The sequence below is a fragment of the Gymnogyps californianus genome, chromosome 1 (assembly GCF_018139145.2).
Source record: "Gymnogyps californianus isolate 813 chromosome 1, ASM1813914v2, whole genome shotgun sequence".
NCBI classification, from domain to species: Eukaryota; Metazoa; Chordata; class Aves; order Accipitriformes; family Cathartidae; genus Gymnogyps; species Gymnogyps californianus.
Genome location: NC_059471.1, coordinates 66,757,819 through 66,785,298, shown reverse-complemented (window position 1 = coordinate 66,785,298; position 27,480 = coordinate 66,757,819). Strand labels below are relative to the sequence as shown.

General features: G+C 40.4%; 1 protein-coding gene across 4 annotated transcripts in view; it reads right to left on the bottom strand.

Moving 5' to 3' along the window:
- Positions 1–4,632: 4,632 nt before the first annotated feature.
- CUL4A (cullin 4A) overlaps positions 4,633–27,480 on the bottom strand; it is a 45,432-nt gene continuing 22,584 nt past the window's right edge. For 2 of the 4 annotated variants that reach the window (XM_050915348.1, XM_050915350.1), the window contains 10 exons: positions 25,457–25,649; positions 23,923–24,027; positions 22,047–22,157; positions 21,622–21,707; positions 20,494–20,601; positions 19,151–19,264; positions 17,862–17,967; positions 7,597–7,769; positions 6,580–6,732; positions 4,633–6,282 (listed from right to left, as the gene is read on the bottom strand). In XM_050915348.1, the coding sequence (XP_050771305.1) occupies positions 6,187–6,282; positions 6,580–6,732; positions 7,597–7,769; positions 17,862–17,967; positions 19,151–19,264; positions 20,494–20,601; positions 21,622–21,707; positions 22,047–22,157; positions 23,923–24,027; positions 25,457–25,649 (1,245 nt within the window). In that variant the 3' untranslated portion in view covers positions 4,633–6,186. Of the gene's footprint in view, positions 6,283–6,579; positions 6,733–7,596; positions 7,770–17,861; positions 17,968–19,150; positions 19,265–20,493; positions 20,602–21,606; positions 21,708–22,046; positions 22,158–23,922; positions 24,028–25,456; positions 25,650–27,480 lie in introns of all 4 variants that reach the window. The other 2 variants (XR_007768214.1, XM_050915349.1) reach the window with 2 other exon arrangements.

Sequence of the window (27,480 nt, the reverse complement as noted above, 5' to 3'; positions counted from 1 at the left end):
GGGAGACTGGCGACGGCCCCGGCCGGTCATATGACCACTGACGTCACCCGGTCCGCCCGGCCGCCGTCACGTGACCCACGCGTTCAGCGCAGCGGGCGCCCCGGCGAGGGAGGTGGGAAGGATCTCGCGAGAGCAAGGGGTGGGGTGGGGCGGGGCGGGGCGGGGCGGGGCTCCCTCGCGCTCAAACGGCCGCTGGTCAGGCGGGCGGGCCCGCGGCGCGGTGCTAGCGCTTCGCGGGTGCGGATAAGGATGCACGCAGGCGTATGTCCGTGTGCGCGCATAGATACGTGTGTGGAAACGCACTTGTGTGAACGCGGGTGGGTGGTTCTCACGCGTGGAAACGCGCGGGGAGCGGGCCTGTCCGTCAGTGCGGGCGCAGGTGTACGTATCGCGCCTTGCGTCCCTCAGGCGCGCGGCGTGCGCGTAGCTGTGGGGTGGCGGGTGCGTGTATCCACCCTGCAGGGGCAGGCGCGCGCCTAGCGCGTGTGACCGCATGCAGGGGTACACGCGCGCACAATGCACCATCATCCCAAGCTGCTGCGGTTCGGCTCCAGGCCCCTCTTGCCACCAGCCATAACCCGTGGGCCCAGGGCTTCTCAGGGCCCTGTTCTGCCATGGGCTGAAGACAGCCATGGCTTGGCCCTGCAGCACTGCCGCCCTGGCGCAGGCCACCTGCCCAGCCCTCGCCTGTGGCACAGATGTTTGGCAATGGGCGTTCGGAGGTTTGGGGTCTTTCTGCAAACTGCCGTATGTCTTAGCCCTGTAACTCGTGTGGGATGAGAGCTGTGAGGAAGATCAGGGCCCAGGTCAGCCTTACCAGCTCTGGGCATTTAACTGTGGTTCCCAGTGGGGAATACAGCACGGGCACCCCTAGGTAAAGGAGAGGTGATACAGGAGGGTGAGAAATGGCTTTGGTGAGCAATTAACCCACGTAAGTTCTTGCCACTGAGTTCAAAGGCAGTCTAAGGTGAGTACAGTCATCTTGCATAGAACTAATTCAGTCCCAGCTGTATAAAGGCACTGGAAGTTAATGGTCTATTATCTCTAATGTGATGCATGTATGTATATTTGTGTATGCATATAATCCACGTATGTGTTCGAAGCCAAAAGAGGGACTGCTAACGACTTGTGGTTGCATGGGTAAAATTAATTGCACTTTCACATGGTTTCTTATGTTGTCTGATGTTTTTATAAACAAGAATTTTAAGAAATCCCTTTTTTTTTTGAGAAAATGAGAAAAAAAGAGGTGAAGTTAGTCTATCAACTCTCTCAGACGTTAGCATAGTAATGGCAATAGGGAGCCCAGGCCATTTGATCACTTTGAAATTTAATGCTCTTTCTTACCTAAGCTGTTAAGGATATGCTTTCTTCATCTGAAACCTCAGAAGTACTTATTTTGCTACTGAAATCCTATTTCTAGTAGTATTGGAAAGTGTGCCAATAGCAGGGTGCTTCTGCTTTCTCAAAACAACTGCCATGTCATGCCTCTCCTCATTACAGTGTATTCCAGATTAAGCAGCTCTGAGACAGAATCATTTGTGCTCCCAGGCTGCCTTCATACATTTTTACTTAGAACCAATTTGAAATGCAATTTAGCTACTGCCAGCTGCTCAAGTCAAGTCCAGCTACTGTAAACCTGATGATCTTTCCCTCATGTTTGTCTGTCTCAGTTCACTTACACTTCCCGTTTCCCCGAAACATCCTAGCGAAGTTATTTGCTCTTCAGGGTGGCTTGGGGATCTGCCTTTCTTTTTCAATGCTATAAACACACATTTCTTTCTTAATGCTGCATTTTTGTCTGTACATTTTTAGAGACAGTAATGTTTTATTTTAGTTTGTTTGCTTTTTCCTGTAGCACTTCTAGCCATCTTTATTCTTGTATTGCCATGTATTGCCAAAAGCAGAAGTTAGCTTGAAAAAAGACAAAAGGAACAGCTCTGGTCAAGTGTTTGAATGAGTCATCTGCAGAGGAGTTGAGGTTAATGGAGGTGGGACATGGGTTGTTCTCATTTTTTGATCACTGTTTTTGGAACCTGCACCGGGAGCAGAGGAAGGTCTGCGGAATACTTGAAGTCTGCCAGAAAACAGAGAGGGAGGCCCAGCGTCAGGTTTAAACTTGCTGTGCAGTAGTCTGCCCCTCTACTGGAAAATTGGTAGGCGTCTATGAATTGAAAAATGACAGATGCTTGGATTACTACCAATTAATATAATATATAGCTTGCATCAAGGAACAATATTGTGGCAAGAAATCGGTAAATAAAGAATGTAAGGCTGTCAGCAGAGAATGCTGTTGATCATGTGGATCGTTAGCTTACTAAGCCTTTTATAGCAGTGTAGAGACTGCACAATAACCAATGTCCGCGTTCATTGTCAGTAGAAGCATTACCAGGGTGTTCGTTAGCCTGTTTTCCTAATGGAACAAGTCTTACGCAACCATGTTGGCCATCAGCCTCACTGCTCGATAACTTGTTGGCTGACATCAATCAAACCTGATAGCAGGGTAAGACATAAACAAACATGAAGTTACAGTTTCTGTACAAGGCGGTATATAGACAGCCCGGAGATTGGAATTAGTGCTGTCACCGAGAGAAATGTAGTCCGTACCCAGCCCCTACGTGTTTTGTTTGACAGAGCTGCTGGCCAGCCAACAGGCACACAGTTCCAGATTAACCGTGGTACAGCTCCTGGCCCCTCTTCAGAGCCATGGATGCAGAATGGCTGCTTATGGGGATGAACGTGGGAAATACCCAGAAGATCCAGGAGCCGTTACTAGAATACAAACTGTTCTGCAAAGTCGAGGCAGAGTACTAGCATGGGAGACGGAGTAGAGGTTGGGAATTTTTACTAGGAAAGAATTTCCACGGAACATGACTCCATTTTTCCTGTAGCCTTTTGGTGCGTATTATCTGACTTCACAGGCTGACTTTCTTTCTGGAGAGACTTGCTAGGAATAGATAACCCAGGTTATAGTACAGAGTCTGCTCTCCTTAACACACCTGCCAAAGATCATAAACCTACAAATAGGTCTATCTGCCTAACAAACCGGTGCACTGAAGTTGCCTGAAAGGTGTGTAATTTTTTTTCAAAGATGCAGTAGCACAAAGAAAGGAAGAAAGAAGCTGCAGCAGACCAAGGGAGTTAAATGATAAACCCAGGTTCAGATAAAGGAATACAGGGGAAGCTAAAACACAGAACTAAGGAAACAGGACACAAGGAGCAGGCAGGCAGGAGGCTGTTGGTGGCTGGTAAGGAGAGCTGTAATTGCCAGACTTGGGAAGGACCTGCAAGTGAGCCGTCAGCCTGCATTCTCACACTCGCTTTCCCTCAGGACATGTTGGGCTAGATGACAGGGCATCACATTCAGGAAAATTGCTTTTTAAATACGTGTAACGTATGTCAAACTGAGTTAAATTGGAAAGTTTTAAGTTAAATTGGAAGGTTTTGGTAAGATTGGAGAGCCCCTGCCTGTATCCCAGATTCCTGCTGTTATTTTTGTCATTCCATAGAAGCTGCTACACAATTTGTTCCAAGGACGCTGAATTGCCAAGATCCAGGTTTTCAAGACATCTTCTGAACATAGATGTGCCACAGGGGAGATCTGTTACGTTGCGACAGCCTGATGTCTTCAACACTGGGTGATCTTCCTGGAAGAAATGTTTAGCAACCTCTGCCCCGTGGGCACAAATACACAAATAGCCGGCATCAAACCAACAGCTGGCTGAGACTGGATGCTCAGCCAAATTCTGTGACCAGCTATCAAAAAGCAATCAAATGCAGCTGTTTTGCTATGAAGTGATTACCATGCTGACTAATAAACTAACCGCTTACCTGTTTGGTTCACCACATATAAAATCCCAGGATGAGAAATTTGAGGCAATCAAATTAAAAATGAGGACCTGAGAAAAAGAGAGTCACGATCACCTGGCCTGTCAATCTCTCCCACAGCTTTTGAACCTCTGGAGCCACTTTCAGACCAATTTGGAAGAGTAAAAATCTTCAGAGATCATTGCATTCACTGTAGGTTTGCGGGTAAGGGGATGGGTGGAGATCAGCAGCTGGATAAAGGAGAACAAAACCAATGCTCCCACAAGCCGAAAGGCAGAACTAAGCAGAAAAACCCTTTGCAGGACTGCTCCTTCGGGTTATTGGGGGGGCAATGATACAGTAGGGGACCAAGGGCATACATCACAGAGACAGGCTTCATTATTTCCACTGCTTGTGGAACAACTCCTTTTTAATTGCTGTACCAGAGTAATTTGGCCAAAGAGTTCTAGTCTATGGCAATTAAGAAAAACTGCACATCTCAGCACTTTTAATCAATTAACATTGCTTTCTAAGGCAGAACCATTTCAATCATCTTCAGGATAACACCACTGCTTTTAATCTATTGTTTAAAACCACTGAACGGGGAAGCTGGGGTTCAGAAAGGGAAGGCGGTACACATTCACCGCTTGGTACCAGTGACTGCATACTACTTTCTGTGTGGATAAAGCCTCTGGCCATTACATTTCTGAGGCACATACTCCTTTTCGTTTTAAAAGTCTATTAAGATGGATCTGATCAGCTTCCATATGCATTGAAAGTGAATTACAAGGTGAATGATATGATTAACACTAAAGAACAAACTGCACAAATAAACTGAAGTGCCACATTATCACAAAGGCTAAGAAATTAATATTTAATATGCATCAAAGATTTTATTTGCATTAACTGAGGATTCAAATATTAAAATAAGTCTACATTAAATTACAATATTAAATATGCTTTAAATACAATAAACTAAACGTGTTTAGTTTCTAAACACAAAGGGAACAAAAATAATTCAGAAGAATGCAATACAATTAATGACAGAATAAGGACTTTAATATGTAAATCCACAAGATGTCAACGCTTAGCAATGTTTACTTTAAGAAGAGGTGGTGGCCTTTTAATTGATGCACAAACCCCATGTTACATAAACTTAGTAAGGTATCTCTCAAGAAAATATTGCTCAGTTGAATTCTCATTTATGCCATGATCAAAACTCCTTTGGTAGTTCTTTTTCAGAATGAAACACACCAGTATGCAAATCTGGAAAATAAACAGAGTCTTGTAAGTATTACCACAAAAGATGTCTTCCTTATAGTTACAATTACCTAACAGATCTACAGTGTCTTTCATTCTTTAATTCAAATCAACTTACATATATACAATATGTAACAAAGTACTCACAAAATCCTTAGTCTTTCAAGACAAAAAACTATGCTTTCACAATATCGAGACCATAAAAGTCTTTTTAAAAAAACTTTTTTGTTTTTTAAAGTGGAGCACGCTGTACAGTAGGTTCCCTGTATGTTATTTTCAAGGCAAAACTAAATGTTACGGCAATTACATAAACAGTGATAAACACCAGTTGCCCTAAAATGAGGTAGGGCCTCTGACTCAGATCTAATCTTTGCCACCCAAGCCAGCAAGAAGTAGTAATAAAATAATAATCCATATCTTAGCTAAATAATCCAACAACTCACTACACACATGAATGCAGTTCTCCTCTTGGCACTTCAAGGATCTCACTTCAAAACCTGATTTATCCAAACCAGACTGAAGTTTATAATCATTTGAAAGAAAATTAACTGAACACAAGTTTAAGGGTTTTCATGGTGCATAATCTCAAAAATTCAGTGTATTTCAACAACACTGCTTGTACATAAGTGTTCATCAATTAAGGGTTTTTAAAAAGTTACCCAAGTTGTCACTGTAGCTAAAGAATGCAGCATATAGGGTCTTTATGGATGCAGTTAGGAACACATAAATGAAGAAACCAGACTTGCATCCATCACAGAAGTATTTCTGACACAGGTAATATTACCTTTCCATCCAACTTCAATGATATTGTTAAACAAAACTGTAAAACTAAATTTTGAAGAACCCAAAAGAACAAAAGAGTAACTAAAAGAAATAAAAACATGACGTTTAAAATTAGTAAGGAGTCTTGACAAGGATGATCAATTAACATGTCATTTTGCTTCTTTTCCACAGCAGTGCATGCAGCTGGTTGAATAATATACATCAACCTGAACTCTGCTAAAAGGAAAGTCTGGAACAGCATAGGTATTTGGTGTCCTGAAGATACATGTGGATGATTTGGGGTTTTATTTTTTGGGATTGTTTTTTATTTTTTTTTTAAATAAAAGTATTTCTTCTCCATTATGCAACATAGTGGTACTGATTGGGGTTGTCTTTGTCTCTCTCCATATAGTCTCTGTCAATGAGAGATTCAATCCTCTTTTTCAAGTCTCCAGGCTACAAGAAAAGATGAGATTAGTATAACAGTTAGTAATATAAATGCAAATATACTTTACTTAAAAAAATAGGACTGCTAACAGCTACATAAGAAAATGCGCCATAGTAAATATCTAAATATAATTTCCTACTGATACTCTGGCTTATTTCTGTTCACACACTCATTTTAATACCTTAATCTTTGGATTTGATTCAAACATACTTCACATTCCTTACTCTTATGGACAAGCTGAATGGAAAAATATATTACATATTTTTAGATAATCCTAGGATGGTTTGAAAAACAAAATCAGTTACCTTTACGGGAAATTTCAGTTGATTATACAATTCAGAAACAAGAAGATTATGACCAAGAGTCTTTCTCATCTTCATTATTCGTACAATAGCAGCATCAATCTGATATTGCCTGTCTTGAAATACTCTCTCAGTTGTGCTGACCTGTTCCTCGACCTAAAGAACAATACAAAACCACAAATCACATCACCTTTTATTGCTATTATTTTACCAATTATATTTCTATAGTTAGCCTTTACAGTGAAATGAAACTCACGTATTCTTATTCATCTTTGCGACAGATGCATGCATTACTGCATGCTAAGAGCTAAGTGATTCTGAAGTGTACTGCTAAAGCAAGCCAAAGATAAAATTAAGGATAATGTAAAGAAAAAAATAACGTACGTCTTATTTTAAATCTATTTAATAAATTAAACTAAATCTTAAAAGCTCACTTCAGATTTTTGAGAGAACACAGTTTGACAGCCCAAATACAGTAGTCTTTCGTATCAAACTGAGCAACTCCAATTTTACTTGTAGGGATTTTAATATGCAAAGGCAAAAAGGAAACAAGTCCATGTTACTTAAAACATGTCACCTTGTGTCAAGAATTGGGATTCCAGTACAACAAAGACATCCACTGCAAAAACAGGGACAACCCTGACTTTAATAACTCTCTTACCCACTAAATAAAGAAGTGACATGGTGACATTTGATTCATGAGTTCAATATAGCACCAACACTTCAGCCATACCACAGAAACTTCTAAGGTGGAATGAAACATCTACAAGATCCTGTCAGTTTAATATATCAGCATTTAAATTTGCAAGGACAGGAAGGAACGTAAGTTGTTTCAATTTCAGTGAGTTTTAAAATCTTTAATGCCTCTGCGAGTCATCCTGACCACCAAAAAAAATTAAATACCTGTTTCCTTTCTCCATATGCAAAAGCTACGAGACGAAATGCAGAGTTTTTGTCTCGCCATGTGGGACGTGAATAAACAGTTAACAAACAGAATGAATGCAAAAAATAAATACATACTGTTTCTTTCATTTGGATTTGGTTGATCTTTATTCTAAACAATTTATGCTTGAAATCACCATTAAAGATGAATTTATCTCCATCTTCTACATCCTTCCCCTTTGGATTTTTAATCAATACTCGTGCTTTTCCACAAGCTAAAGACTGCAAGGTTCTTCTTAATTCACTGTCCTCTGTGAAGAAGTTCGAAGTATGGGAGAAAGCAGAACAAAACATTAACATGAAGAGTTTTATATGATTAATCTAGAAATACAATTGAAAAGTTACTGGTTTTATCTTAATACCTTCTTCCAGCTAACTTCCAATTAGGTAACAACTCACAGCCTTCAAGCTTGGTCTCACATCTTTCACAGGTAAGTGCTGAGAGGGTGCACGGAATTGTACACGTCAGGAAGACAGACTCAGGCTCATCTCAGTGAGCTTTCCACCCAAAAGTAGTTTCAGAAAAGATTTCACATTATGATCAGAGGGCTGGAGCATCTCCCCTATGAGGACAGGCTGAGACAGTTGGGGATGTTCAGCCTGGAGAAGAGAAGGCTCCGGGGAGACCTTATAGCAGCCTTCCAGTACCCAAAGGGGGCCTACAAGAAAGCTGGAGAGGGACTTTTTACAAGGGCATGTAGTGATAGGACAAGGGGTAATGGCTTTGAACTGAAAGAGGGTAGATTTAGATTAGATGTAAGGAAGAAGTTCTTCACTGTGAGGGTGGTGAGGCACTGGAACAGGTTGCCCAGAGAGGCTGTGGATGCCCCATCCCTGGAAGTGTTCAAGGCCAGGTTGGATGGGGCTTTTTGCAACCTGGTCTAGTGGAAGGTGTCCCTGCCCAGCCCATGGCAGGGGGGTTGGAAGTAGGTGATCGTTAAGGTCCCTTCCAACCCAAACTATTCTATGATGCTATGATTAACGTGAGCCTGGTTTTATTGCTTTAGTTTTATTTGGTAGTAACAGGACTTTAGAAGAAAAAAAAAAAAAATCAGTTGATGACAAGAAACTCAAGAAATTTTATGATTTCATCACTATTTTTAAACACACACCAGAAAATATATAATAAAATAAACAGAAGTCTAAATTGATAGGAAGATGTTTTGTGAGAAGGTAGAGCTGACAGCTATTATAGTCACAAACTTCCCCCACAACAGGAAAGTAGTAGAAACAAGTGGGTGAGGAAAATTTTATCTAGTAAGATTTAAAGCTAAAAGCATTTGGACAAGTAGATAAAACGAAGTCTAAAACATTCTAACAATTATGTTGCAAAGTCTTGTATCAACATTTTGCATTAAAACAGCCTCTGCAGTCTCTAGAATACTTCTATTCACGATATAAAATTATCACCAAATGTGCTGGATCTCCTGAACAGAGTTTTAGTCTAAAAATTGAAAGAAAGGTTTTGCAATCTAGTGCTGAAGTGCAGTGTAGGTGAGTAAAAGTTTAACACTATTATTATTTCCAAAATACTTTAACTTTCACACAGAGTGACCTTTTCCTTTTTTTAAACTTCCAGCTGTTCTATGATTACTAAAAAAACCCTTTAAACCACATTGACTAAACTGGCATTTATGATGTTTCACACTTTTTGGGTGTTTCACCTTCAGTAAATGCAGATTGTTGAGTTGTGTTTTTGTCCAAACACAAGGATGCTGTTAAAAACACTCGGTACACTTTGGAGCTTTGCTTCTGCCTTCCATGCTAAGTCGCAGGTTACAGTATGCCAAAGGGAAGGAATCTGCAATTACCTATCCATCACTGAAGTAAAAGTAAAAACTACAGCTCCTAGAGGCTTTCTTGATAATGAGAAAGGCAGGTAAAAACATGGAGTATATTTGGACAACGCATCTCAAAGAAGCACGGTTACAAAAGAGAAGATAACCGTTCTTTCTCTGAGTGACAGTTTATGCATTTTCTAACTGTACTAATGTACCAGGGACAATCTCATCTCTTTAAAGAGACTGGCAATAATTTATTGTAACAGTGACTGGAAAACACAAGTTCCAACTGTGGCCAGTTAATGCAGATGAAGACAGTGATATCCTAAAGGGGCAGAAATCCACGTGCTGTTTTGTTTGGGTTTGGTTTGTTTTTTTTTTTAATAGTAACATGGTAATCACCCATGAGGTACTCTTCTACTTAGCATGAGGAAAATTCATACGAGTATGACTTTTTGACCTCCAGAAGTACATGTATTTTGTGTTAGATGGCAATGGAATATAAAGATACAAGAGACAAAGTCTGAAATGCATGTAGAGACAAGTTGCCCAAAATGTTTCAGTACCGAAGGGTTTTGATATCCAGATACCCACTTACTTTTTAAAGTGCAAGACATTTACAAAACTAACTTGTAATGCTGTAAACACAGCAATGTAGCTAATACTGAAGCTGCATAAATGAATAAGTGTCTGGACAGTAGAACCACAGAATATATCATATTCACCTCTGTAAAACATATATAATAGATAATGTATGAAAGACATATTAAAGAACTGGCACTCTGGACATGGCTGTCCTATCCTGCCAAGTGCAGCACTGAACACAAATTGCTAGGTTTTATTTTGTGAAAGCGCTTGCTTAAGCGACTCAAAGTTTTAAGTCATACTATCTTACTGGTTTCTGCCATACTGACTGGTCATTTCTTTATGTTAACATCAGTATAACTCTTGAGTGAAACAAACAAATATTTATCTGACTGGCCCTATCTTCCACTGTAGTCAGCAAGGGAGCTGGGGAGATGTGACCCATAGACCTGAGGAAGCCCCGCGGAAGCACTGCTAAAGCTGCTTCAACAGAAGGAACAGTACCAAACTTGCCAAACAGATTTTTTTAACACTGGAAAATCCCAAATGCTTCACACCTCATTCCAGTACATTATTCATGGTGCTTATATAGTAAGAGGTCCACAGGAACGCATTAAATAAGCAGAATATAACTTAGGATCACCTCTACGGTGTTCTCAATTAAAAATCAATGTACATGCAAGAAATTAGGGGCTGACTCAATTTGAGTTGATTTGACGTTTGAGAATTAGCGCTTTAAGGCCTGCCATTAATCTTAGCCAGCTAACTCGTTTTCAGTTGAGAACAACTACATGATATGTTATATGGATCAGATTAAAATGTCTGCCTCACCCAACATGGGTTCTTTGACTTGGCTAGTAACAGATGGAGAAGCTAAAAGGTGCCTGAATTCTTGTGCTATGAGAGCTAGTGAATTCACTATTCACTGTCTCTAAACCATTCATAATTCTACAGACTATTGTATTTCCTCCTTTTCACCTCTCTCCAAAATATCATGCCCCAAGTTTAAGAGATGAACTCTCCATCCTCTGCATGGGAACTGTTCTATACCTTCCACATTTCTTCTCATCTTTCTTTGTCCTTACCTAAATTTTACTATACGCCTGTAGAGATGGGCAACCTGAAATTTATGAAGTATCCAAACACAAGCACACACAAAGCACGATGATGCTTTCTGCTTTGTTCTCAATAACTTCCCCAGAAGTTACCAGCACACTGTTTGCCCTTCTGATCAATGATGAACTTTCACTTGATGTTTTCAGGGGACACAATGACAGCACAACTTCATTCCCGAGCAGTCATACCTAACAAAGCCAATCTCTGACGAGTGGTTAAGGTTATTCCTCCCCCCAGCCGCCGCCCCAGATATATTTATATTCATCAACACTGGATGCCATTTGATATCCTAATTGTTCAACAGTGTGAGATCCTTTTGCAACTTTTTTTTACATGTTTCAGATTTGACCTTCCTAAGGAATCAGCATCAAATTCTGTCACATCAGTATTCATCTTCTTCAGATCATTAATGGCCATGTTGAATAATACCTGGGGATCCCAAATAAGAGCTTCCTTTCACTATGAAAGCTGCCCATTCATTTCTACCTGTTCTTTTTTGTCTTTTAATCAATTATTCAGCCCCTAAGAGAAACTTCCCTCTCAAGCCATGAAAATTTAGTTTCTTTTAGAGCTTGTGAGGAGCTCTTACCAGGAACTTTTAAAAAGCCAAGTGCCCAATTACGATTGTGCATATGCTTGCTGATGCTCTCAAAGAATTTGAAAGGAAAATCATGAATCACGTAAATCATGCTGGCTCTTCCCTAATACACACTTATCCATGGGCCTACCAATTCTGTCCTTCCCAGTACAGACCTGCTACCCTGCAGCAGTCTGCAGAATTACCCCATCACTGTAAAAACTAAATAAAAAATTTAGCATTATTCTTGTCAAGCTTGCACCAAGGCTCACTTAAATTACAATCTAGACAGACTCCTGTAAAGCTTCAGCGGCAATACTATTCAGTTGGTGGCGGTCTAATTTACTGTCTGATTTACTCATCTGTTCTAAACCCTTTACTGACACTTCAGCTTGCAATATTTTATTCTGCCCTATGGCATGTACGTGGCCCTCTGAACTCTTCTGCAGTAAACACCAAATATGCAAAGACTGGGTAATGCCTCATAATAGGGTCTCCACATAAACACAGGTTAATTAACTAAAAACTGCACAAGGCTTCCACCAGCTCCCAGAAAGAGCTGGTACATGTGAACACCAAAGTAAAGGAAGTGGTTAGGGCCAATTCTTCAGAGTTAGGAGGTTCAGTATTCCTTTCAGTGTTTAGTTTAGAACTGAAGAACAGGCACCCTGGGTCAGAAGGTCCACCTAGCCCAGCATCCTGTCTCCAGCAGTGGCCACGAGCAGGTGAGCATAGGGCAGAATATAATAGCAAAGCTAATACAGCTCCACACTTCCCTGCTCTTCGTCCTCTCCTCACCCTACTGCTCTCTAAGTCTCCAATCACTTAGGGCTCAGGGACTTCCTAAGCCAGAGGTGGTTTCTATGTGTTGAGAAACCTTCAGTGCTTTGTTCTTCCCTGAACCTGTCCCCTTGAATTCTGTAAACTTCCAGCTTTTACAACACGCTGTTTAGTTTTCACCACCATGTGCTCATTTTGGTTTTTTGCCCTCTAGCTTTTTTTGAGTAAGAAAACAAATCCTTATTCACAGATTTCTATTTACCTTTTGGTCTATTTAGTTTAGTCCTAGCACATACAACTGTTCCTTCTAAAGAAGCTGTCCCATGTCTTTCATCTTTATTCCCATTCTCTGAACTCTTCTCAGATCCACTGTGTTATTTTTACATGGTGGAGGGATGTCCTGGTTTTGATAGTGTTCCAGGCGGTGGCATGGGATATGTTTCCAGCCATCCAGTGGTTGCTTCCACCATTGTAAGCACATGTTGCTTGCCTTGGCAGGTTTGTGGGAGTGCGATATAGTCAATCTGCCAGGCCTCCCCATATTTATATTTCAGCCATCGTCGCCCATACCAAAGGGGCTTTAACCGCTTGGCTTCCTTGACTGCAGTGCATGTTTCACATTCATGGATAACCTGTGTGACAGTGTCCATGGTCAGATCCACCCCTCGATCATAAGCCTATCTATATGTTGCATCTCTTCCTTGATGGCCTGAGGTGTCATGGGCCCACCGAGCCATAAATAATTCACCCTTATGCTGCCAATCCAGATCTACCTGAGCCACTTCAGTCTTAGCAGCCTTGTCTACCTCTTGGTTGTTTTGATGTTCTTCAGTGGCCCAACTCTTAGGTACATGAGCATCTACATGACTTTCACAACCAGGTTCTCTAGCCGGGCAGCAATATCTTGCCACAATGCGGCAGCCCAGGTGGGTTTACCTCTGCGTTGCCAGTTACTCTGCTTCCATTGCTGCAACCACCCCCACAGGGCATTTGCCACCATCCATAAGTCAGTATAGAGGTAAAGAATTGGCCATTTTCCTTGTTCAGCAATGTCTAAAGCCAGCTGGATGGCTTTCACCTCTGCAAACTGACTCGATTCACCTTCTTCCACAGTTTCTGCAACTCGTGGTATAGGACTCCATACAGCCGCCTTCTGCCTCCAATGCTTTCCTACAATGTGACAGGACCCATCAGTAAATAGGGCATATTGCCTCTCATTTTCTGGCAGTTTAGTATACAGTGGGGCCTCTTCAGCAGGTATCATCTCCTCCTCTGGCAATATTCCAAAATCTTTGCCTTCTGGCCTGTCTGTGATCACTTCCAAAATTCCTGGGCGACTGGGGTTTCCTATTCGACTTCGTTGTGTGATCAGTGCAACCCACTTACTCCATGTAGCATCAGCTGCATGATGTGTACAAGGGACCTTCCCTTTGAACATCCAGCCCAGCACCGGCAGTCGGGGTGCTAACAGGAGCTGTGTTTCAGTACCAACCACTTCAGAGGCAGCTTGAACTCCTTCATATGCTGCTAATATCTCCTTTACAGTTGGAGTATAGCGAGCCTTGGATCCTCGATATCCCCGACTCCAAAACCCTAGGGGTCAGCCTCGGGTCTCCCCAGGTGCTTTCTGCCAGAGACTCCAGGTAGGGCCATTCTCCCCGGCTGTGGTACAGAGCACATTTTTAACATCTGGTCCTGCCCGGACTGGCCCAAGGGCTACTGCATGAACTATCTCCTGTTTAATTTGTTCAAAGGCTTGTTGTTGCTCAGGGCCCCACTAAAAATCGTTCTTCTTCTGGGTCGCTTGATAGAGAGGGCTTACAATCAAGAGTGTAATTTGGAACATGCATCCTCCAAAAACCCACAACGCCTAAGAAAGCTCGCATTTCCTGTTTACTAGTCGGTGGAGACATAGCTGCTATTTTGTTGATCACATCCACTGGGATCTGACGACGTCCATCTTGCCACTTTATTCCTAAAAACTGAATCTCCTGTGCAGGTCCCTTCACCTTACTTTGGTTTACGGCAAAACCGGCCTTCAGAAGAACTTGAATTATTTTCTTCCCTTCCTCAAAAACTTCTTCTGCTGTGTTGCCCCATACGATGATGTCATCAATGTACTGCAGGTGTTCCGGAGCTTCACCCTTTTCCAGTGCAGTCTGGATTAGTCCATGGCAAATGGTGGGGCTGTGCTTCCAGCCCTGGGGCAGTCGATTCCAGGCCTACTGGACACCCCTCCAAGTGAAGGCAAACTGGCCAGCACTCTGCCGCCAAAGGGATTGAGAAAAACGCATTAGCGATATCAATTGTGGCGTACCACTTGGCTGCCTTTGACTCCAGTTTGTATTGAAGTTCTAGCATGTCTGGCACAGCAGCACTCAGCGGCGCCGTGACTTCATTTAGGCCACGATAGTCTACTGTTAGTCTCCACTCTCCATCAGACTTTCGCACTGGCCATATGGGGCTGTTAAAGGGTGAGCGAGTCCTGCTGATCACTCCTTGGCTCTCCAGTCAACGAATCAGCTTATGGATGGGAATTAGGGAGTCTCGGCTGGTGCGATATTGCCGCCGGTGCACTGTTGCAGTAGTGATTGGCACCTGCAGCAACCTTTGACCTTCAGCAACCCCACAACAGAAGGGTCCTCCAAGAGACCGGGCAAGGTAGACAGCTGTTTAATTTCCTCCATCTCCAAGGCAGCTATACCAAAGACCCACTGGTACCCTTTTGGGTCCTTGAAACACCCTCTCCTGAGATAATCTATGCCAAGGATGCATGGAGCCTCTGGGCCAGTCACAATGGGGTGTTTTTGCCACTCGTTCCCAGTTAGGCTTATTTCAGCCTCCCATACGGTTAGCTGTCAGGATCCCCCTGTCACACCAGAAATACAAATGGGTTCTACCCCTTTATAGCTTGATGGCATTAGGGTACACTGTGCACCGTTATCTACTAGAGCCTTATACTCCCGTGGGTCTGATGTGCCAGGCCATCGGATCCACACAGTCCAGTAAACCTGGCTGTCCCTCTCCTCCACCTGGCTGGAAGTAGGGCCCCTCTAGTTCTGGTCGTAGGATTCTCCACTCAACCAAGAAAAGACAAGTGATGAACAACGCAATTGCTCACCACCTGCTGACTGATGCCCGAGCAGTGATTCGCCCCTGCCGGCCAACTCTCCCCCATTTATATACTGAGCATGACATTCCATGGTATGGAATACCCCTTTGGCTAGTTCGGGTCAGCTGTCCTGGCTGTGCTCCCTCCCACCTTCTTGTACACCTGCTTGCTGGCAGAGCATGGGAAACTGAAAAATCCTTAACTTAGGATAAGTGCTACTTGGCAACAACTAAAACATCAGTGTGTTATCAACATTATTCTCACACTAAATTCAAAACACAGCACTGTACCAGCTACTAAGAAGAAAATTAACTCTATCCCAGCCGAAACCAGGACAAGGGTTCAAGGACAATGTGCCAGCAACTTCACTCCCCTTCAATTTAGATGGAGCCCACCCTTCTTGTACAGGTTCCCCCTGTTTCAAAGGCTTTCCTACTTCCTAACATATCTAGACCCTCTTCCATACGTCATTTTTTCAAGCATACATTGCAATTCTGCCTGTCTGTCTAGCCCTGCACATGGTGTTTAGAACATTTAGAAACAGTTTCTATGGCAACTCTAATGCCCAGGTTTTGCCCTCCAGGATTTCTACCATGTTCTGTTATTTGTACTCATGAGCCAGGACCTCTGGTTCATCCAGGGTGGTCTCTGAGAGTCTGGCTGTCAGCACCTCTGCCCTTAGTGGTCAATTCACCAAGCAGCTGCATCACAAATTCAGCTACGTTTTCTAATAACTGAATCGCTGTTCTTTTCCAACCGGCCAGGATATCAGCCTTCGGCAGGGTACCGCTGAGCGAAGGGATCATCCAAGCAGCAGCAGGCAGGAAGGGCGCAGTGCGGGACCTATTTCTGACATCATTTCTGGCCATAAGAGCTTCTTCGTCTTTAGAAGTAGGGAGACTGCTAGGTGGGAATGGGACCTCTCTAAAACAGCTCCGAATGCCTTGTGTAGGTAGAGCCGGAGAAGACAGAGATTGTATGCCATCCATCCTGGCCCCACGGGAACCCCGTGGACCATGAACTGTCCTCATTACCTGTATTCCTACACTATTTCCCCATAGGGGAGAGAAACACAGACATGGCACTCAGCGCAATGACATAATATAATATAGGTAGCTCCCAACTATCAATTCTAGCCAGCTGCCTTAAAAACAGTCTATTGAAATCCTTTCTATTGTGCTATAATGGAATTGATTTCCATGTAGCAGATTTTATCTGTTGCTGTCAGGCAGCCAGAATGCAAGCTCCGAGGTACTGTAATACAAGACGAGAAAGCAGGATCAGGCTTGCATGAACTTATGTTTGTTCTGTAACCATTGTACTCTGACCTAATGAGCCTTTCCAGACTATCCTGATGCTTATCATTCACAGTGGCATGAGTTTTCTTCAGCTTCCTTAGCATTAATGGAGTGGATGACTAAGCAACTTGAAGCACTGACACTGAGAAGCTGGAGCACCCGGGCTGTGCTGCCTTCTGCAATGCATCATTCTGAACCCCAGGGATTCTTGATATCCCCATTTTACAGTATTTTAGTAAATATATTTACAATATTTTAGTACTTGTATGGGTTCAAATACTCTTTCAGCAATTGCTGTATTGGGTTGACCTTAAGATTCAACTGCGCATGACCTGCTGGTTGATGCAGAAGTTCCAGAGAGTAAGAGATGATAGCGTTATCATTTTTAATGCCAATGGCTGTAACTATTTTAAGGAAGTGTAAAAACTCAAAAAAAAAAAAAAATCACCCAAGAGCACAAAACACAGAAGGCAGATAGTTTTCTTTTTAACCATCTGCAGTATACTTTTCCTCAGTGTTCTTTGTCCTTTCTGCCTTCAGGTTTCAAGTTCAGAGGGAGACAGCTACAAAGTATACACCCTACAGGACACTGCTCTTCTTAGCAAATTACACCTATTGTAAATAGGGCACTCCAGCAACAGTAACGCAAAACAGGTGGGCAAGCTCTCAGAACAGTTCAATTGAAAATATTCTCTTGAATCACCCCCAAATGAGAGCATTCTACAACAGACCATTTTCAAAATATAGTATTTGAAACTGTAATGGAACAAAAATAATCTATGCACACAACAGTCTTTATCACCACTTGAATTTTAAGAATTGCAATGATACATTTTGTAAATCTAATAGGTTGTTAGTAGTATCATACACTACACAGCTCTTACTATTTAATTTTGTGAAGCATCTATTTTATCTACACTAGGAAGTACTAGCAGTGTTTTTTCCTCATCTCTTTTGGTGTCTATATACTATTGGCTCATAAAGTTTGTCCTAATGATCACGGCAAATTTCTTAAAATTAGGCCTTTACATACCAAATCATAATTGGCAATCACACGATGAATAAATGTAAGAATCAAAAAGTATTCTTCCTACCTACACCAGTGGCCATTTTAATTTCTTCAAAACTGAATTCATCTCCTTCATTAAACATAAGCAACACTAATGTCTGAAAGAGCGATACTTGAAATTCTTTCTTTCCCTAAAAAAGAAATATCAAATAATTAGAAGTAATATTCAGAGCATTTTCTATTGTATCCCCCAAATCCGACAAGTTACAGAAGCTATACATTCTTTTTTCTATTTCTAGAAGAAGAGATGTGCATTTTAGAATGCCTAGCACACAGGAGAATCTGCCTGAATGCAGTATCGAGGAAACATGTTATTTTTAAAGCCTCTTTTTTTGTTCCTCTAACAGTAGCAATACAGCACACAGCAGAAGGTCCTTAGAATGGCCTTATATTTACTTCACATCATTTACTTCATTTTAATTACAATATATGAAATTCTGGCTTTGCTACCATCAATAGTGAATCTCTTCATACTTCACCCAAGTTTCATTTTATAGATATGAGCAAACTAATACTAAAGAAATCTTGGTGTTGGATCAAATATGAAAGAAACAAAAAGATAATTTTGGTTTACTATGATACAGAGGGACAGTATTATCAGTAGCACAAACAGGGAATGGAAAGGAAATAACTCAAACTCTTCAGACAGCTGTAAACACTTCTGTCAATTGACAACTACAAACTTACCCATTTTACTGTACGTAATGCCTAAACCTCTAAGTTTCATATTCACAATGAGTTAGTAAAAGAATTCAAGTTTTTTTGTCCTTGCTCTGGCTCAATTAAGCTGCATTATTACCACGGCAAGATATTCCATGAGACAAAACAAAACCACATTAAGAAACAATGTGGTTAAGACTTAAATAATTCAACAAGCATTTAAATTTTAACCACAGTCATTACATGACTAACACCCTTCAGTCTCTTTCTGTATCAGTGAAGCATACTAAAAGCGTTACCAGTATTTCTATGACCAAAACAATTCCATATTAAAAATAAAAAGATGTTGCATTCTTTTTCTTTCATTAATTTCCTGCTTTATTACAACTTTCTTTATTCGAATGAGCAACAATTTCTATCAAATGAATACAAATGTTACCAAAAGGTATCACACTGTTGTCTTCCATTAGCTAGGTAGTATTTCAGTTTAATTATAAAAAGCCTACTTTCTATACAAAATAACAGTATTGAATTGTGATTGTTCCTCCACAAAAATGTTACTACCTTCATAAAAAAATACAATACATGACTAGATTCCAAATAATTGACTTAAATTTTATCCCAACAGGCTAAGCATTAAACAAGCAAACTTACTTCCTTAAATTCTGCCTTTAGCACAGCATGCCCTAAGGTGGTCTGCCACTGAAGCTTTCGACCACTGTGTTTTCCCAAGTAAAAGGTTTTAAATACCTCTTGAAGCTTTATCATCTGTAAAGCAAAGAGAGAAAAATGTTTATTAGCGTTATACCAGTCCAGTGATGCCAGATGATTTCACACATGCGATTTCTTTATTCTCCTCAACGTTTCATAGTAAGTGTTTTTGTGTGAAAAACTAAATCCAAAGAGCAAAATTCTGCTCTCAAGTACACTGAGAGTACTATTATGCAGAAAAGAAAGCCTCAATTAAAAAATAGCTTTTAATTTCCCTTTTTTTCCTTTTTTTTTTTTTTGTTTTAAATAAAAGTAAAATAAACCCCCTGTAAAGGGTTTTAAACTTCAAAAATAAATACTAGTTTTGTCCTGGACTTTGCATCTGACCAAGAAGTCACAAGACAAAAAGCATACCTCTTGCACCTATACACTGACTATTACCATCTGCTCCCAAGTTCTTCCTTTAGTTTGTCCTATACAGATTCCCGTCTGATTCCAGTACTTTACACCCTCTTACTTCCAAGTAAGGGGTTTTTACCCCTCCATTTTCATGACGTGTTGCTCAGGTTGGATCCTTCCCAAGTCATCTGCTATGGACGAAAAGACGCCACAAGAGCAAGAGCATAAAAGCTTCCACGTCTTCTGAACTGAACGGGAACCCTGCTACCACCTTTGGCCTCTGAAGTGCTTCCCACATTTCAGACCAAGCAAGGTATTGCAGGAAATAGGACTCCAAATACATATTTCAACTTAAATCACTACTGACAGGAGCTTAGCAAAAATCTCTCAACTCGGAAACAATCTTTTTTCAGGCAAATGCCATTCAAATGCAGGGGCTAGCTTTGTGTGACACATTGCAGGGAACAGAGGAAGGATCTTACAGAAAAAAAAAAAAAAACGTGCAGTAACATAACTATTGGCTAGATCAAAATGCCTAACCAATGTAGTTGAAGATTGACTAAATTAAGGTGACCTGTGCAGTTTTAAACTTTTAAGTGCTTGACTGCAATGTTAAGTAGGACACTGGTTTTATTTTAATAATAATTTTATATTATTATTATTATTTAAAAGGTAAAAAAAAACACATTAAGTGAAACAGTTGTCCGAAAAAAAGTGGATTTTATCCACTACATTTTATTTTTTGCAATTTTGGAATCTTTGAAATGAGATAACCCCCTTAAATATCTAGCAGAAAAACACTGAATGAAGGGCATTAGTTCACCCTATGATAGTGATGACGATTCCACTCTGTAAAGTGCATTTAGAAGAAGAATTCAAACACTAACCTCTGAATTTAAGTGGACTTCCATAGGTGTGTAAGTTGGCCAATATCCCATAGTTAATATATTTACTGTCAGGTCTATATTTCCTGGGTCACTTTGGTTCTGCATATACTAAAACACAAGAGACAAAAATAATTCAAGTATACTGTCTGCATGCTAAATTAGAAAATATCTATACTTAAATTAGAAATTTAACATTAGTATAACAATGAAAAATTTCTACAGGCCACATCCTTCATTAGACATGCTCTACCAGGATTTTGAATGACTATTTAATGCCCCCCTCCCCAATTTCAAAACACAGCAAGTGGTTGGAAGTAAAAAGAAAAGAACAACATGCCTTGAAGTATCCTAGACCACTGTCTTTACAGGGTATTAAGGTCAAAGGAACTTCAATCACATGCAAATAAAGCAAAAGAAAAGCTTTTGATCAGAAGCCAGGGCAAGAACTGTAAGATCAAAAGGATCGCCTGGGACTTCCACATCTGTTAGACAAAACATTTTCATATAATTTGAGCATAGCATCAGTCAAGCCAGGCTGCAAAGTCTGGGACAGAAATGTCACTACAGTATTTTATTACAGGTTCAGGTGTCCTGGGACAGGATACTGGGGTAGATATCTGACTTCAGTAAGGCCCCAAAACAGGTACCCAGGGAGAAGTGCAACAACAGGGTGAGCATATACAGTATTTCCTCCAAGCATTCCCTCAGTCACCAGCAGGTTAGAAGCTTTGGGGCTGAGACATACATGGCTTCTGTGCACTTAGCAACCTTCAGGGAGTTTCTCTGGTGTGGGTCATTCGCAAAGAATTCATCAGAGCAGCAACAGTTCACAGAATGAAGGGGTATGGACTTTAAAGGATGTCAGACAACTAAATTACTATGTGGTATTTAGACTGTAATTTACTTAAAAAGGAATCAAAATAAACTGTAAAATAAGATTATCTCTGAATAGATATACAATAAATAAATTCTGTTCCATAAACAGAACTATAAGTAGACTCTGTTACTATGACCAGGACCTGCTCAAAAGCTGTTTTGTTTAATTTTAGCTTAATCCAAGGTATAACACCATTAAGTGCTTCCCCATCACTACTGAAAATTTAGTACACAAACAGAAGCTAAATGTACCTGCTTAAACTGAACCATGACATCTTTTGACAGTTCCATGTCCTTGAACATGCCCTCCAGTTTGCTGGTAAAAGCCGCGCCACATTCTGTCACACGAATTAAAGCAAATATCCCACAATTACAAAGAAGCACAGAGCAAGCAATAAAAGTTTAACCTCAGACAGCTGAGCCAGATTTGCCAGGTTACAGAGGACCCACAAACAGGCACATGTTTTAAGGATTTTGCTCCTCTGTAGGTACATTAAATGAACCAGTCACATATGTAAGAGGTCAGCTCCATAGTTCTCGCTGAGCACAATGAAAGATGTGATATGCTCAGCTATTACTTAAAATCTGGCTTGTCAATTCTTAAGATATGACAAAATAAGGATTCCAATTTACATGCCAAAAAGTAATAAAAATTTAACACATCTGAAGACGCCTACCATGTTTAAGCTTTGACAACATGGACTTCTCAGCATCTACTGATGCACTTTTTCCAACCAGCAGTCTTTTGGCCAAGTCTTTCTTGTAAAACGCCTCAAACACATCTTTACCTGTATGGAAATTGAAACAAAAATAAAATACAACTGAAATCATACATTCTATTTGCATCATTGCACTTCAGGTTTGTGACACAAGCCTTTCTCATGACATGTTGATCAGCAAAACAATATTCACTATGCAACAGTGAAGAAAAACATGTAGACAACTTGTTCTTTTTTTAAATTATTTTCTTAACATATTTTGCAAAATTTTTACTTCTTTCTTTCTTTTTTTTTTTTCCCCAGGAACATGGGCTGCCTTGTTATTTCCCATTGGATCAGCTGCAAATCACATGAAATTATTCTGGGGTCCAGAAGAACATTCTCCCTCCAGTGGTCTGATTTATTAAAATTAAAAAAACAAAAAGAAAAAAGGTTCCTATGTATTAAATAAATATCCTTTAAAAGCCTAAGGTGAAGAAAAATTGACAGAAGTCTTCTCATTTGGTTTGTCAATAGCCTTTTGAAATAAAGAAGTCATACAGACACCCACAAACTTTCACACCTTAAACCAGAGCTTCCGCAAATCTTTTCTATTGATAGTGCAAAGATATGAGCAAGTTGTTTCACTTTGAAGAGGAAGAAATTCAGTATAACTCAAGGCATTATTTGCATTGCCTACAGTAGCCCCTCCTAATTCCTTCCAAACACCTTCCAATGTAGTGATTCCTCTGATACTCTTCTTCCTTCTCCATCCTGCCCTCTGGTGAAGTGCTGTTTCATGAAGCAGCATCAGGATACTATCAAAAAGTCCAATGCCCAGAAGCTAACTACTAATTATCATCTGCTCTTAAAAGGACTCTTATGCACTAGATAGCTCAAAATAAATTTGCACTTTTAGCTCAGTACTACAAAAAAATATTAAGAGTTGGTCAAAGTTTCAGATTAACAGAAATTAAACTCTTAGGCTGACAATTGCCAGTGATACTGTTTTCATTCACCATCTCCATCCAATACCCTTTGCATTTGACAAAAATCATGATGCAAATGATATTACTTTACGTCTGATTTCTTGTCTGCTTTCCCATTATATTGTACTTGTTTTGGATTTTATGAGGAAAGAATCCCACAGATCTCAGAACAAACTAATACAGAATTGGGCAGCTCCTGCTTATTCCACCCCAGCCCAGGATACATGTCCCATTTCCCTCAAAACATTGACCATGCATCTCTACTGGACTCAATCACATTTTTTTTCCCCGACATCCAACCTAGCAAAAAAAAAAAAATCCTCCTAACACATTCAAGGGTTTTGCTCAGCTAGGGACATACGTAAGGGAAATGCATTTCAAAGGCAGTAAAACACAGCAATAACATTTTCTCCCATCATTCTGAGCCCTCCTCTGTGTTTATTCTCAGCTATGATGAGAAAAGACAAGTTATTAGTTGCTGAGTTTTCATGTACTTTGCACCTACGACATACTGAGGTGGGCAGGGAAGAAAATCTGTACTAACCTTTCTGTTCTCTGTCATTAGAGGAGAGGTTGTGGTTACAGGTATGGTTAATTTATGTGAAAAAACTTCCACCAACAGCTCTAACTCTTAGGTCTCCACTCACAGACTGTAAAAGGTCTGTAACTTGCCAATCTCCATAGAACAAGTTTGTCCTCCCTGTTTTATTTATTGTGCTCCTTCAGATATAAGGCAACCTGAATTTAAGATCAAGTCGAGCAGAAACTCATGCTAAAAAAGATCTCTTACATTCAGAGGAATGCAGTTCTACTAGTAGCAAGGAAAACAGTTTTAATTGCATCAACGATGAACCGCTATTTCTTACCATGAATGAATCTAAATATGATCATGATTTTGTCAAGGATTCTTTCCAGCTCTTCATCTGTTGCTTCTTTATTACCAGCTCTTAACTTGGAATCCACATATTTTGCTACAAATAAATAAAACAGTTTAACAGTTTAAAAAAAAAAAATTAAAATAACCAACTTAAGCGTCTCCCACTTGAAATATTACTATATGTTAAATATTACTATATGTTAAAATATAGGATGTGTTAAATTTTCTGTTTTCCCCTTTCCCATCCCTACGTTCAGTGGAATGATAGAGCCCTACTGTACTACTGCCATAATGGAAAAATATCACAAAAAGGAACTGTCCAAGAAAAATAATGAATACAGTATAATAATTAAAATTAACGCATTAGAAATTCCCACATTTTGTGTTATAGTCATAGCAAGCACATTACTTGTTGAAAGACAATGTTTTGGAAGTGTACAATGCATATGAATGTATTTTATGAGAAACAGAAACAAACAACACAAAGAGGACTATATTTTTGTAGACCTTCACCATGTCCCTCATGCTCCTTGGTAGGAGCATATCAAAATTTAAACAGAAGCAATGCTTTCAAGTTAGTAGCTTCAGAATGCCAGAAATAAGGTTAAGCCATGAGTTTAGCTAAGTATTTATTAAGCCACATTAGTATCCTTATACAACCTTCTGCGTAAGAAGGAAACCTTTGCAGGAGCTGAAACACCACAATCCACAAATGACAGCAGCCCGCATCATGGCTTTAACCTGTATCACTAGGTTGTGCAATTTGTCCTACATAAAGCTGGTTTCAGAAGGAAGCCGCAAAATAAGCTGAATAAAGGCAAAAGAACGTACAGAGGAAAAACAAACCACCAAGGAGCGGGATCCTTTCCTGGCGTAAAATGCTACAGCTCCAGTTTTGCTGCAGGCAAAACAGTCAGAACAGCTTTTGCCAGATCAGGGATAAACGCAATAATAGTATTTTTAAGATGTTTTTATTATTTTTCCCCTTAATGAGCACTAGTTCCCCCTTCAAGGTAATAAAATTTTTTTCTCTATTAAAACTCCTTGTATCTGAAGGCTTTAAAATTGTTCTCCCAACTTCAGCCTTCAAGGCAGATAGATGGGCTGTACTTAGCCCTTTCCAAGAGATCCGTAACATCCAAAGAACTCCTTTACTACCACAATTAAAAACAGTTCCCTTTTTTTTACCACAGCTACTCTTCCCCCTAACCATTTACTCCACTCGTAGCATCAGCATTACGCTCTCTGAGCAGCTGTTAGCACCAGGCACCGTGCAAGAAGCAGAGCGCAGGGACAGCAGAAGTTGGCATGCTCCGTCAGGACGCTGCACACACACCTAACAGCACACCCAAGCTTTTCAAACCCGCAACGTCCCCAGGTTAACTTTCGCCTCGTATCCCAAAAACGAGTCTCCTAAAGCAGAATGCGTACTGTATCACTATTGCACTAGCACACTTAGCAGCATTATCTTATCATGCTTTCTACAGACTTCTGAAATATTTTACAGAAAAATATTTGTGTACCTATCAATTCTGCAGGCTTATTTGGTCTCTTGTTGATAAATGTTTCAAAGGACTCCTTCATCAAGTTTATAAATTTTTCATTTTTCTGAAAGCACACTTCTATGATATGGTCCACTTTATCCTTAAAATCTAGTAGCTCTTGCACCATATCCTTGTCTTTTTCAGGATTAACCACTATTGTTGTCCCAAAGTTCTGTAAAACAAACACTTTTGATAATAAAATACTTTAGAGTGCTACCTATCTCCCCCAACAGACACATTTACCCTTATAAAATCTATCATTAGAAAGAATAATTTTTTTTACAGAGCTACTTATGTGACTTCAAGTTTTAAAAAAGTGAGATGCATTGAAATTTAAAATAAAAACCCAGACACACATTAATGGATTTCAAATATTAGTGTTTGATTTAAAGATTATATACATTTAAGACAAAAGCTTAAAAAAAAAATACATAGTAGACATGACTATGATGTACAAGCTTACAGTTAGATACAGAACTACATGATTCATGTAAAAGAAATTATATGGAAAGTGCATCAGAAATGTTAAGTGTAATGGAAAACTTTGCACTGTTTTTCTTAAATCCACTAGAGAGCTCTATTGAGGGAACAGCTGGCAAAAACTCAACTGCTGCTCATCACTCCAAGATTTCTCTTTCAGCAAGGGCTTAAAAGCAAAAAAATCTAGCTGACTTGCAATAAAACAAAACTCTCCCATTCGCAAGAAGCAGCCACAGACCTGACTTTCTTTTCTTGTTCCTACATTTATTATCTTAAAGCTAGAGATACAATATCATTTGTCTAGTGAACCAAAATATCCTGTAAGGGAGGATTTTAACCTATTGGACAATTTACAATTGCTTAGTAACACTGAACAGCGCCCTAGACAGAATGATCAGTTTTCCAAGGTGAGAAAGAGGAACATCTGCACAGTAACAGCAAAACAGTATTCAATCGGTATATTTTCATCAACTGAAGTATGTTAGCCGCAACGACAGTCAAAGAGAGATGGGGAAATCCCTCCCAAACCTCAAAATTTCCACTTCAATATCTAATTATCCACTACTATCTTTCATTGAGATCTTTCTCAAGTAACATTTTAGAGTGAAGCCAAACACAAGGCCGCCCAAGGTCCTTAGATTCAATATGTTTATCACAGAATCACAGAATGGTTTGAGTTTGAAGGGACCTCTGAAGATCATCTAGTCCTTAGTATCTTAGCACAATTTCCCCTTCATTAACACAGCATTTGGACATCTCACAGTCTCTGTCAGTTACGTTCATAAATTGCAGGGCATTCCCCCCATTCTGCAAATGGCAAACTGAGATACAGAAAGCTAAGTGGCACCTCCGAAATCATAAAAAGGGGACTAAAGTAGAGCACAGACCTTCACCCTAGTAACTTGGCATGCCCTCTGTGCTTTTTCTTACACTGGCTCACAAGATTAAAGTTCCTGAAGCCTCACTTTAACGCATTCTGTCATACAGAATGTTTGAAAGGAGGAGATTTACTGACACTATATAAAATGGTTTCCAGCTTTTTGAGTCTGTAAAAAAATTTCTTAAAAATAAAGCCATAAAAGGTCTGATTCTGTGAGACATAAGGTAAGATAAGCCAACTTAACAACTTGCTGCTGTGAAAGGAGAGGTTCCTGTCCTCCTTCCCTTATTTTCCTACCTGTCCCAATCTCCTGCTTCTTTCCTTGGGCCAGCACATGGACTTTTCTGTGAGCCTCTTTAGCTCACTAAACCTGGCATAAAACTGACCTTGCCCAGGTACTGTGTTAAAACAGATCACAAAAGAGTCCATGGAGTGGCAGGCAGCACAAGGGTTAAGTCAGGAGCATGATCTGGGAGCAAGGAAGAAGAAAGATGTTCCTTCTCAGCCACAGCAAGCTGTTCAACTGGCCCAGCTGCCTGTGGATCCACGGGCTGCATATGGGGACGCGGGACAACACCCTGCGGAGAAAACTCCACCTTGGTTCTAGGGGGGCAGAGGGGTGACTATGTCCCACTCCCACGGG